General features: G+C 35.0%; 1 protein-coding gene across 2 annotated transcripts in view; it reads left to right on the top strand.

Annotated features, from left to right (window-relative positions):
* PCDH15 (protocadherin related 15) overlaps nt 1–14,080 on the top strand; it is a 1,779,889-nt gene that overhangs the window by 1,248,502 nt on the left and 517,307 nt on the right. For both annotated transcript variants that reach the window (XM_055092816.2, XM_057298896.1), the window contains one exon: nt 9,707–9,817. In XM_055092816.2, the coding sequence (XP_054948791.1) occupies nt 9,707–9,817 (111 nt within the window). The remainder of the gene's footprint in view (nt 1–9,706; nt 9,818–14,080) is intronic.

Raw genomic sequence — 14,080 nt, 5'->3', positions numbered from 1 at the left:
AATAAAAGAAGAACTCTGAAATTAATAAGAATTTGTCATCACATGATCTGCAGTAACTTTCATTTTTGAGAATTTGTCTTATATGGAAAAATCTAAATATAGGTATTCTGATATATTAAATCTCATTGTTAGCAAGATTGATAAGACTATTTAGACAATAAATTATCATGTCTTTTTGATCTTTTTTTTTTATTTTAATGCCAGACTGGAGGCATGTTTATTCAGCATTTTAAGTTTGACCTAAAGTGATAAGGAGGAGACTGATGACATGTCCCTTGTAGCAGTCTCCAGTTTACTGAGGAAGCAGCATAACATTGTTATTCACTACTGTTACTACTCAGAAAAAAAAAATGAAGACACTTAAGCAATATGCGTAAGCAGCTTCTTTCTTTGAGGTATTACAGTGGTGTTTCAGTGGGTGGTAACATCTTTTATCAAGTCCTCCTGAGTAAATTGTCCTTCTTTTGTAATATGTTTGACTCCCCGTAGCTTTGAGAGAATTCAGAAAATGTAAGCCATAATTTTTATTTGTAATGTGTAAGCATTTGAATTTCCTGAGTCAGGAAGTTAAAACCACATTTTAAGGACAAACGATTTTTTTAAAAAATCACCGTCTTGAAGTAGTTCTGTGTGTGTGTATATATGTCAAAGTCCAAATTTCAGATGTCAATACAATATTTAAGGTTAAGCTAAAACAGTGATTACTTATTCCTAGGTAGGTTACTAAAAAATTTACTGTAGTTTAATAATACTTTTCAGGGTACATTATATCATGAGATTCCCATGCCTCCATAAATTCATAATATTCTCATTTTACTGGAAACTCATGTATAATTAAGACTGGTGTAAAGGCCTTCTTTGTGTAAAACTTCGAACCTCAGTCTTTTCACACCAAGGCTGTGACTTTTAAGTTTCAAAACCCAACCAAACACAAATACAGTTTCCTTGGAAGTTGGCTGGAATAAGATAAGTTGAACTGCATTGTAATCATAATGCATCATTAAATGTGAATGAATCTGTTTGTATTTGTGTGAGGGACAGTGGTAAATTTATATTGTGAGCAAATGTTCTCTGGAAAGGAATTTGGAGGAAAGAGACTTTATTTCAGTGAACAGTTTTCAAACCATGGATATACAGCCTGTGGTTTCAAGCTAAGACACATTTCAGAGAACAGAGAGAGGGTTAGGGTTTTATAGCTATAGTTCCCACCCAGGTTCCCAATAAGCTGTCTTCATCCAAATGAAGGATAGATCCTTGCTTAATTCTGATTGGTCAAAACAGATGAGTCATGACTGTTCTATACACTGATTGGTTGATTCAGGTGAGCTCTGATTGGTTGATTTCCAAGCCCCAAACCAGAAGTTTCTGTCAGATGTTTCTTTCAAAGGGCTGGTGCTAAAGGGCCAGTGTAGGGATGGCATAGGGGGCAAAAGGTAGTAGTTCCAGCTGCAGTTTATCTTGGCACCAAGAACAGGATCTGTTTTTGCTTTATTGTTGTGTTAGTCCGTTTTCACGCTGTTGATAAAGACATACCTGAGACTGGGTAATTTATAAAGAAAAAGGGGTTTAATGGACCCACAGTTCCACGTGGCTGGGGAGGCCACCCCCATGATTTAATTATCTCTCACCAGGTCCCTCCCTCAACACTTGGGGATTATGGGAGCTACAGTTCAAGATGAGATTTGGGTGGGGATTCAGCCAAATCATATTACTCTACACCTGGCACCTCCCAAATCTCATGTCCTCACATTTTAAAACCAATCATGCCTTATGAACAGTCCCTCAAAGTTTTAACTCATTTCATCATTAACTCAAAAGCTCACAGTCCAAAGTCTCATCTGAGACAAAGCAAGTTCCTTACACCCATGAGCCTGTAAAATCAAAAGTAAGTTAGTTACTTCCTAGATAAAATGGGGGTACAGGCATTGGGTATGAATATATATATATATATATATATATACATTCCAAATGAGAGAAATTGGCAAAAACAAAAGGTCTAAAGGCCCTATACAAGTCTGAAATCCAGTGGGGCAGTCAAATCTTAAAGCTCCAAAATGATCTTCTTTGACACCATGTCTCACATCCAGGTCATGCTGATGCAAGAAGTGGGTTCCCATGGTCTTGGGCAGCTCCACCCCTATTGCTTTGCAGGGTACAGCCTCCCTCCTGGCTGCTTTCACAGTTTGGCCTTGAGTGTCTGCTGCTTTCCAGGCATGCAGTGCAAACTGTCAGTAAATCTACTTTCTGGGTTCTGGAGGACAGTGGCCCTCTACTCACAGCTTCACTAGGCAGTGTGCCAGTGGCAACTCTTTGTGGGGACTTCAACCCCACACTTCCTTTCCATGCTGCCCTAGCAGAGGTTCTCCATGAGGGCCCTGCCCCTTCAGCAAACTTTTATCTGGACATCCAGGCATTTCCATACATCCTCTGAAATCTAGGTGGAGGTTCCCAAACCTCAATTCTTGACTTCTGTGGACCCACAGGCTCCACACCATGTGAAAGCTACCAAGGCTTGGAGCTTGCACCTTCTGAAGCCACAGCCCGAGCTATATCTTGACTCCTTATAGCCATGGCTGGAGCAGCTGGGACACAGGGCACCGAGTTCCTAGGCTGCACATGGAAAGGGGGGTCCAGGACCTGGCCCATGAAACCACTTTTTTCTCCTAGGGCTCCTGGCCTATGATGGGAGGGGCTGCCACAAATGTCTCTGACACACCCTGGAGATATTTTCCCCACTGCCTTGGTGATTAACATTTGGTTCCTCATTACTTATGCAAATTTCTGCAACTGGCTTGAATTTCTCCTCAGAAAATGGGTGTTTCTTTTCTATTGCATCATCAGGCTGCAAATTTTCTGAATTTTTATGCTCTGTCTCACTTTTAAAACTGAATGCTTTTAATGGCACTGAAGTCACATCTTGAGTGTTTTGCTACTTAGAAACTCATGTCACCAAATAACCTAAATCATCTCCCTCAAGTTCAAGGTTCCACAAATCTCTACATCAGGGGCAAAATGCCACCAGTCTCTTTGATAAAACATAGCAAGGGTTACCTTTACTCCAGTATCCTCATCTCCATCTGAGATCACTTTACCCTGGATTTCATTGTCCGTATCATTATCAGCATTTTGGTCAAAGCCAATGAAAAAGTCTCTAGGAAGTTCCAAACATTCCCACCTTTTCCTGTCCTTCTGAGCCCTCCAAACTGTTCCAACCTCTGCCTGCCACCCAGTTCCAAAGTTGCCTTCACATTTTTTGATATCTTTACAGCAGGACCCCACTCTACCAGTGCCAATTTACTGTGTTAGTCTGTTTTCACACTTCTGATAAAGACATACGTGAGACTGGGTAATGTATAAAGAAAAAGAGGTTTAATGGACTCAGTTCCATGTGCCTGGGAGGCCTCACAATCTTGGTGGGAGGCAAAAGGCATGTCTTACATGGAAGCAGACTAAGAGAGAATTGAATCAAGTGAAAGCGATTTCCCTTTATAAAAGCATCAGATCTCATGAGACTTATTCACTACCACAAAAACAGTATGGGGAAATGCCATGATTCAATTATCTCACACCAGCTCCCTCCCACAACACGTGGGAATTATGGAAGCTACAATTCAAGATGAAATTTGCATGGGGACACACCCAAACCATATCAATTGTAGAAAGGAAGATCCTGTGATGCTTTGACATCTTTCTGAGAACACAGAGTATGCGACCACTTCGTCACCCAGGCATGGCCACCTGGTTTTGTTGGTTTTGTTTTAACTTACTTCAGTTAGTCATAGGGAGTCCATTTTGTCTGTCAGCCAGGGACATGTTTTAACAGTATGAAACAGAAAAAATGATTAGAGTGTTGGGACTTTCTCTTAGGAGCAAAGTTAATGTTGCCTGCTCAAATCCCAGTCCCTCTTGGGTGGACAAAAATTGCATAGCCTTACTTAGCCCTCCACTTTTTACTTTAGGAAATTAGATTAGAGGAGACACACAAACAATGACAATAACATAGAATTTTCAGCAGCTGATGGCACAGTAGCCTGAGCTTAATCAGAGACAAGCTTAAGGCTGTCTAAAGATTGATAAGGGCAAAGTTGATGCTGCTTATTGGAACTAAAACACAGACTCACAGTTATATTCAATGTGAACAAATGGGGGAAACCCGAAGAGAGAAGAGGTACAGAAAAAGACACAAAGATAAGGGAAGATACTTCAAAAAAAATTGTCAAATAACAAGAGAATTTACTGCCTCTTAGAGACAAAGAGAAAATCGTAATTATCTACATTTCCGCCACTTCTCAATTACAGGCCCATTGAGGCACTTTTGTACTAAGTCTCTGTCTTTAGGTCACCAGAAAATATATATACACGTGTGTGTCTGTGTGTGTGTGTGTGTGTGTGTGTGTGTGTGTGTTCTTTAAAAATTATCTTCTTTTGAACTGAATTTCTAGTCATCACAGCTGAAAAGAGAATATTACAAACAATGCTTACAACATAGGTGTGAAAGGCTGGAGTTTTTCCCTCTTTCCTAAAAATGATGAATGACCAAATCTATCAGCTGAGAAGAAATAGTGCTAATAACCCCATATTCCATTTCTAGAGCATCTTTAACTGTAGGATTCAACACCTCCTTTCAGAGAGCTGCCATTTTATCTAAACTGGTGCAAACCCATATTAGTAAAGGGGATTCTGGGGGGATGGAATCATCTTGGGAAACACAGAGTTGCTAGAGCCTCAACATTCCTTCTCTCTCCATTATTGAATGTGAATGTGTGTGGCGTGAATGTTACAGCTGTCTCCTACCCTGCTTCCCATATCTATGATAGTGATAAATTGCTTAAACTGCCTTATGCCCTCATTTTACTAAATGGAGAATTGTCCCTTATTTGACAGTTGTTGTCACTGAACTGTCAGAAAGTAGTGAGTGGACCTTTCTTAATGGAGGCCAGGTGTTTGGGGCGTGTGGGTATTAAATCATTTAACCATAATTGGATTTTTCTCATTAATACAGTGCAGGTAGTCAGCACTTAAATTCTTATCACCCAAAAAAGCGAATGTTAGTTTGTATTTTAAAGAGAATATCCACGACTATCAGAAAGGGGGCAATGGCCTGGCTTTAGAAATGTAAGGTTGCTTAAGTAAATGGGCATTGCTCTGTTCCCAAACTTTTCTGCCTCATTGGTGGAACAAATCTCTAAGAATGAAAGAAGAGAAAAATAAATAGCAAGGACAGAGAGTGCAGTCACTCTTAGACTTACGTAGTACAGTGGTTTCTCAAAAGTAAAACCTGAATCATCTGCATCAGGATCACCTGGTAGGTTTGTTAAAAATGCCGATTCCCAAGAATTTCGGGAATTTTGGGTAATAGATGCTAGGAATCTACAGTCTTAATGATACATGTCTATGATTCTTGTGCATTCTAAACTTTAAGAATGTTCTAAGTATTGTTTTGTTTTTTTCATGGCTTTATCATGTATTTATTTATTAAAAAATCTACTTTTTCCCCTTGCTTAATTTAGCTTTTTTTTTTTTTAAACTTTTTAGGTAAACACTTTAGAAATATCATTAAAGCAAGACTTTTACTTAGGGTTGATCTAATCCAGTATTCTTTTTACTAGAGGAAAAAGAAGTCTATCATAAAGATATCAAAGATATCTATATTTTGCTTCTAATTTTCTTGATTATTATTCTACATTTTAGAGACAGAATGAATACTCAATAATTGCTTAATTAATGAATTAAATTTAATACAGTGGCTTTCAATATGCAACATTTCAGAAGCACCATTGATGATAAAGTATATCCTATTCTTATATTTTATAGAATACAAGTGCTAACAAAATGAAAATCTAGGCCAGGGATGGTGGCTCACATCTGTAATCCCAGAACTTTGGGAGGCAAGGTGGGCACACCCTTGAGGTCAGGAGTTCGCGACCAGACTGGCCAACATGTTAAAACCCCATCTCTACTAAAAGTAAAAAATAAAAATTAGCCAGATGTGGTGGCACATGCCTGTAGTCCTATCTACTCAGAGGCTGAGGCAGGAGAATCGCTTGAACCCAGGAGGCAGAGGTTGCAGTGAGCTGAGATTGCACCACTGCACTCAAGCCTGGATGACAGAGCAAGACTGCATCCATCTCAATAAATAAATAAATAAATGAATACATATAAAAAGTAAAATTAAAATCTAAGAATCTATAAAATCTCTAAAGGATAGATTTAAGATGATAAGAATTCAGTGCAATTGAAAGTGCTCTGAAGATCAATAAAGTCACTAATAACTATTATTTTTAATAATTCTACAAACGTCCAATAAAAACTGTCAACAACAAAAAAAGTATTGCAAAGATTCATTAAGTTGCTTAGCTAGACATGTAAGGATAGGTTATTTCTGCATCACAGACTGAGACCCTTGAGGAATCTGTCAAGCAAAACAGAAGATCCCAAATAAGTGTTTTTTGGAAAAAATAATGTGAGATCACATCAAAGACTTAAGTCTAAATTACATTTAAGAGGTTTCACTGAGTAAAGTTTGCAAAGATTAGTACACAGAGAAATAAGTGATGGGATATTTAAGCAAGAGAAAAATAAGAGCAAATATCAGGTGTGAAGAGCCATGGCCTGTTTGGAGAAGAGAGAGGCCTACAGTGTAAAGACATAGAGACAGGAATAATCATGTATCAAAGTGCTTTCAGCTGCAGAAAATTTACTATATATATACTATATAGTAATATATAGTATATATAAAATATATATATAATATATAATAATATAATATATATCATATAATATATATAATATATAATCTATATTATATATATTATATATTATATCTATTATATATATAATAGATATATAATATTATATTATATATCTATTATATATATAATAGATATATATATATTATATTATATATCTATTATATATTATAATATATAATATATATCTATTATATATTATATATTATATATATTATATATAATATATATTATAATATCTATTATATATTATAATATATAATATATATAATATATATTATATATAATATATAATATATAATCTATATTATATTATACATTATAATATATTATAATATAATCTATATTATAATATATTATAATATATAATCTATATTATAATATATTATAATATATAATCTATATTATATATATATGTAAAAAAACTAAATTAAAGATGATTTAACCAAAAAGGTAATTTATTATCTATCATAATAAGTTTTTCAGAGATGGGGTAATATCAAGATTTGCTCAGCAACTCAAAGACAACACAGATCCGGGCTCTTTTTATTTTATACTCTGCTATCACTAGCATGTTAGCTATTTCTCCGTAATTAATTTTATCAATAGTCCCCAAATGGCTGCTGAAGTTCTAAATTTTATATCCTGACAGAAACTTCTATAACATGAAAAGGGATTTTTAGCTTCTCTCTGTCTTTGCAATTAAGAGAAGTTTTTTCATTACTCAAAATGGAATCACATGTACATTTGCAAAATACTTCCTGGTAAAAGAGAATGGAATTACTGTTTTTAAGCTAGACTATTCAAGACTCATCTCATTTAGAGACATAGCCTCCTCTGAGGCACAATGTCACCAGATATGTGAGCTAATTTGGGGTTCTGAGTCCAGAGATGTGGTAGTTTTGTGGTAAGACCACAGTATCTTCCATATTTTTGCTAGAAACCAATATATATTTCTATATTATTGAGTCACTAAAATGTAATAACCTCATAACAACACCTTAGGATAGGTTTAACAGTGTAAATAGCAATTATTAACTAAGATTTTGCCCATATTCAACTTACATGTTTAGATTCAATCATTTTCACACTCCTGTGTCATAATTGCCAGCCCCACTCATAGATATAAGCAAAGTTGAATAGGCAAAAAATTAGGGAAAATGTCAAATGTCTGTTTTTAATTGTGTTGTTAATTTTCATTTTCTGTATTTATATTTTAAATTGTTACTTTTAAATGACTGCATCCAAGAACGATTTGCAAGGCCCATTACATGAGGAGCACAGAATGAATCATTTAAAAATATATATTAATTCTGCAAAATGTACAGCGTGTGTGTCTTTATGCATCCCAGAGAGAAAGAGAGATAGAGAGACAAAGAAAGAAAGAAAGGAGACAGATCACAGCTCTAGACATGGAAGGCTAAACTACACACATTTCATTGATTGAGCCTGAGCTGAGAGATTTGAATCAGCTTTTTTTTTTTTCATTGAGTTTAACTTCTTATGTGACTCTTAGGAATACACTTACACTAAGTTGAGGGTGTAAACACTCTCTCTCTCTTCCTCTCTCTCTCTGTTTCTCTCTCACATACACAGTTTTTTTCTTCTTCCACACTTCCCCTTCCCTTTCTCTTCTCCTTCCTCTTGCCTTTTCCCCTCATTTTTCTCTCCCTCTCTTTCCTTCCTTTTGCAGCAATCTAATGCAGATTCAAACTAAATATTTCACCCGATGTGATGTCCACAACAAAAATCACAAGCACAAATACACAAGGCAACTGAACAACCACAAGACAATTTCAGTGAACAAAATAACACTGAGTTATTGAGCCTACTAGAAACAATTTTATCATTCTTTAAAATGGCACTAAAATACAAAAGTGACATAAGGTCTTCTTAAGAATAAGAGATTTATCTTATAAATTATACTCCCTTAAGGTGTGAATACAGTTACACTGAGGGCTGCTTATACCAGAGCACTAGTGTTGCCCTTATGACTTCCATGTTACCAGGAAAAAACTCAGTCCTAGACAGGGCAGAGAACTTAACTAATGAGCAGAAGTTGTGGAACCTAAAAGAAAAAATTGATATATAACCTGGATTTTTTTTTCCACAATAATGAACTGATTCAAGTTCACGCAGTCATGCTCTGCATAATGACATTTTGGTCAATGATATATCACATAGCAAATGGTGGTCTCATAAAATTATAATGTTGTGTTTCTACTATACCTTTTCTATGTTTAGATTACATTTATAGAGAAAATACTGACCACTGTGTTACAGTTGCCTATAGCATTCAGTACAGTGACATGCTGTACAGGTTTGTAGCCTAGGAGCCATAGGCTATATCACCTGTCCTAGTATGTAGTAGGCTGTACCATTTTAGGTTTGTGAATCTACACTCTATGATATTCACACAATGACTAAAATCACCTAACAACACATTTCTCAGAATGTACCTCATCACTAAGTGACTCGTAACTGTGTTTTTTTTGTATTTAATGCCAGATAATACTTAAAGATACTTAAAAGACAGAATGGATATCAATGTTGACAATTGATACTATGTAGAAATAACAGATTTCAGTGTTTGAATGCTTTGGTGTTAAAGAACACAGTGAAAAGATAATGTGGTAACAGGGAAGTTTTTCAGATACCTGGACTTTGATTTAGAACTATTCCAAGACTGTTGATGAATAATACTAATGATATATTAAAAACTATGACAAGAAACAAATTTTCTGGTTATTATTACCAAAGGACTCTGGGGAAACCCATTGATCAAAATTAAATGTTTGGAAGTATGATAACAATATTGACTCTGAAGCTTATAGTCATTCTATTTTCAGATGATAAGCATGTCATCTCTAACTTCCAAGAGGATTAATCCAAAATATTGAGTTATTAATTCATCTTACATTCAAATAATCTGAAGTCTGTATCTTTAATATTTGCAGACATCCAATGACACCTTTGAAATTCCCCTAATGTTGACTGGAAATATAGTGTTAAGGAAGAGGCTCAACTATGAAGATAAGACTCGCTACTTTGTCATAATCCAAGCTAATGTGAGTATTCAATTTCTTTTAAATTTCTTATGTGAATTTATGAAGTAAAAAACTCATCCAAAATGTATCAGATACTCTTGGAGAGCTCTGTGTCACTCACTTCTTCATCAGGGCACTCCTGCCCTTGGTGTTTATATATAATACTCTTATAGATGGAGAAAGGGATAGAATAGGTTGTTTTTATTCACTGTATTCTTTGACCTCTAAATTATTCATATGTATTACCCATTATCCAACCTTTTTAGACTATACTGAAATATTTTTCAAAGTAGGATCCTGCAAATTAACAGCAGCAGAATCACCTTGGGTGTGTATTAAATATACATATTTCTGGACCCTACCTCAGATGTTCTGAATAAAAATCTCAGATGATGGAAGTGGAATATCTGCATTTTTAATTAGCTCTTCAGAGAATTCTAAGGTACACTAAAGGCAAAGAATCATTGCTTATTGGTCGTGTTCTTCCTCATGGCTATCATTTATTGAGTAATTGTTCACTAGATATCAGCTGATATTCCCATAACTGAAGTTTATGCTAATGTATGTAGATAACAATAACAGGACATCCAAACATATGCTTGTAAAACACAGACATGGTTTATATACTTATAAAACATAGATATCCTTACATGCTTATATAACATAGACATGCTTATATGCTTATAAAACATAGACATTTATTATAGTTATTATTAGTGGAAGTTTAATAAAATTTCTGGAATTATGCGGCTCAATGTTTGGTTTGACAGTTCAATTATATCACCAGGGACTTAGGTTCCTTCCATCGTTATACTTCCCTCTTCTCTGGAATGTGGTTATTTTCCCAATGCCTTATCAGCTGGGAGGTATTTGTGTACCATGGCCATAAGCATCACAACTGCATTTCAAGTCTGAATGCAGCAGGCAGAAAGGGTAGCAAAACTAGGATTTCTTTTACGTTTATTGATTCTTCCTTCTTTTATCTGGGAAGATACTCTCTTCAGAGTTCTCTCCCATCCATCATCTCCTTCCAGACTTGTATCACCTGTGTCAGCATAATAGGAACGAAGGTTGAGGAAGTCCATATGTATCAAAGGGATATGCGGTATTCACTTCTGAATTATACTATGTATAGTTCATATCCTGAGACTGGGCACACTGATGACCTGAAAGCATTTTTCTTTTCTTAGCAAGAAGAATGGGAGTACCCCTTGAGAAAAAAGCTAGAAGGGAAGGTCATATAAAAAGTCCCATATTAAGTGACAAGCTTACGTTTTTGAAATAACCGTTAAGAAATGAGGCATAAAGATATAAAAAGTATGGAGAAATCTTGAATGCATACTTATAAGCAAAATAAACCATTAAGAAAAGGCTACATACTGGATGATTCCAATATATAACATTCTGGTAAAGGCAAAGCTGGGGAAATAGTATAAAGATCAGTGGATGTCAGGGATATAGTGGTAAAGGCAGGTAGAAAGGGATTAATAGAAGGATCACAAAATATTTTTAGGTCAGTGAAAATACTCTAGATGATACCATAAAGTTGGATAGATATCATTATACATTTGTCCATTCCCATAGAATGTACAACACCAACAGTGATCTTTAATGTAAAGGATGAACTTTGGTGATTATCATTGTTCAATGTAGATTCATCAATTGTAACCAATGTACAACTTTGATTAGGGATGTTGTAAGTGGGGAGGATGTGCATGTGTGGAGACATGGTGTATATACCTTCCTCTCAATTTTTCTATAAACCTTAAACTGCTCTAAAATAATACCCTTTTCTTTTTTAAAGCTGCTATACTCTGAAGCCATCCTGTGCCTTTAATGACTCCTAAGCATTGTAATCTTGCTCATACAGCAGAACAGAAAGATAGCAGGGGATACTAAAAGGAAAATAACCTCAATTAGCTGTTCTGAAGAAGTTAACATGAAAAAATGTGTCAGAAACTTGTCATTTTCTTGCCTTTCTTAGAGATATATCACCTGACACAGAATGTGTATGTGTATAGATAGATACCTAGATAGATATATAATTAGGGATATGTAGATAGAAATATGTAGATAGACATATAGATCTAATTTTTGAAGCTAAGTTTGTAAGCTTTTATTTGTATTTCTTCAGATTTTAAAAATGATTTATTATTTTATATATTATAATTATATATTATAATATGTTATATGTATTATGTGTGTATATATTTTAATGTCATGTAACATAGACCAGAGTGAAAACTGTGGATATGGGGAAAAGTAAAATGTATTAGGGAGGGCCACTCAGAGTTTTTCAAAAACACAGAAAATTCTTTTTTCTATTTAACTGAAGATGTGAAGAAAAGGTAGCATGTCTTTTTTATGAAGTCAGATTGCTGTGGAAGGTATTTGTAAGCTATTTTTTTTTATCATGCAATTAAAAAGAGATAATTTTTTAATAGAAATGCAAGGTAAAAGATTCTGAATTGGTGTCTAGTTTTAAAATATTTGTAAAGACATCTGGAACAACTTCTATCCAACATGATGGACTACTCATCACTGAGGTAGTGACAAGTTTTTAGCATTTCAGGGATAAAATTATAAAACAGAAGTACATATGTGAATTATCAAAAGGAAGGAATAGCATTAGGAAGAAGTCAAATGAACATTTGAATTTAAATGCAATAACAGTTTTTGTTATAAACTTAAGTCATACAGTACAAAATGAAATGTTAAATATAGAAAGTTATAACATTTTAAGCATTTTTAAAAGTTTTAAGAACAAATAATTTTAATAGCTACATAATGTAAGATAATAATAATGGATCACCATTGATTCAACAATACTCCGTTTTTGTTTATTTGATCATTTGTTTTTGTCACCAAATTGATATCTACCCTCATGATGTTCAAGAGAGGCAGTGAGTGTAGTGAATTATGTCACCTGAGTTCAAATCTCAGTTCAGCCATTTACTGGCTGTGTGATTTGGGGCATGCTTTGTATGTTAATTTCCTAACCAGTAAAATGGGTATATTAATAAAACATACCACATTGTTCTGGTTACAATTAGCTAGTTAGCAAACAAAAAAGTACTTAGACTAATGCTTGAAATATATTGAGACATTATTACAGTATTATATAAATCACTAAAATACTGGTACTTTACTGTTTAAAAATCAGTAATTAAAAATGGAATTGCTTTGAGAAAATTATATGTATGCATATATATGTGTATATGTGTATGTGTATTTGTACATATATATTCACATACTTTTTAATCTTAGTAGATAATGCTATATTATTTTTCAAAGTGTTGTGACATATCACACTTCCACAAATGATAAAGAAGGATGCTCATTTTCACTACATTTTAAATCTGTAACTTAAAACTGTGGGTTGTTGGAGGTGGAAAGTCAGCTGAGACTTGCTTGAGGGCCAATTGTGGGTTTCTCTTTCAAACTCTGAGTTCAGTGATCTCACATTTGCAGCCATGCTGGGAGCATTTACAGTATGGAAAGTGCCAGTGCTACAAATCAGGGCTACTTATCTGATAGCTGGTTGTTAATCATTAACTGTTTTGTATATACCAATAGTAACATAAGTCTAACATATCTTTGTTTGTATATGATAATGATATCCATATATCTAAAATGTACCTCCATTTTTTTTACATTTATCTTGTTTGTTTGCTTATTTATTTATTTATTTTGAGACAGTCTTGCTCTGTCACCCAGGCTGAAGTACAGTGGTGCGATCTCAGCTCACTGCAACCTCCGCCTACGGGGTTTAAGTGATTCTCATGCCTCAGCCTCCCAACTAGCTGGGACCACAAACGTACCACCACACCTGGATTTTCTTTTTGGGAGGGGAGGAGAGTATTGCTATGTTGCCCAGGCTAGAGGGCAGTGGCATGATCTCAGCTTACTGCAACCTCAGCCTCCCATGTTCAAGCTATTCTCGTGCCTCAGCCTCCTGAGTAGCTGGGATTACAGATGCGTGCCACCATACCCAGCTAATTTTGGGATGTTTAGTAGAGACGAGGTTTCAGCATGTTGGTCAGGCTGGTCTCAAACTCATGGCTTCAAGCAATTCACTCACCTCAGCCTCCCAAAGTGTTGGGATTACACGCGTGAGCCACTGCACCTGGCAGTGGTTTTTTATATTGTGTTGGTGGTATGCACAATGTAAGTCATGTACATTAAGCACCAATATATTATCTTGAAGTCATAAGGAGAATTAAGATATGAGCAATCAATTTTGACTTTAAAGTATATGGCCTCTAAAAGAATAATTACAGGTAT

This window comes from Pan paniscus, chromosome 8 (genome assembly GCF_029289425.2).
Source record: "Pan paniscus chromosome 8, NHGRI_mPanPan1-v2.0_pri, whole genome shotgun sequence".
In the NCBI taxonomy this organism is placed as follows: domain Eukaryota; kingdom Metazoa; phylum Chordata; class Mammalia; order Primates; family Hominidae; genus Pan; species Pan paniscus.
Note: the sequence above shows the minus strand (reverse complement) of the source record. Positions and strands in the feature narration are given on the sequence as shown.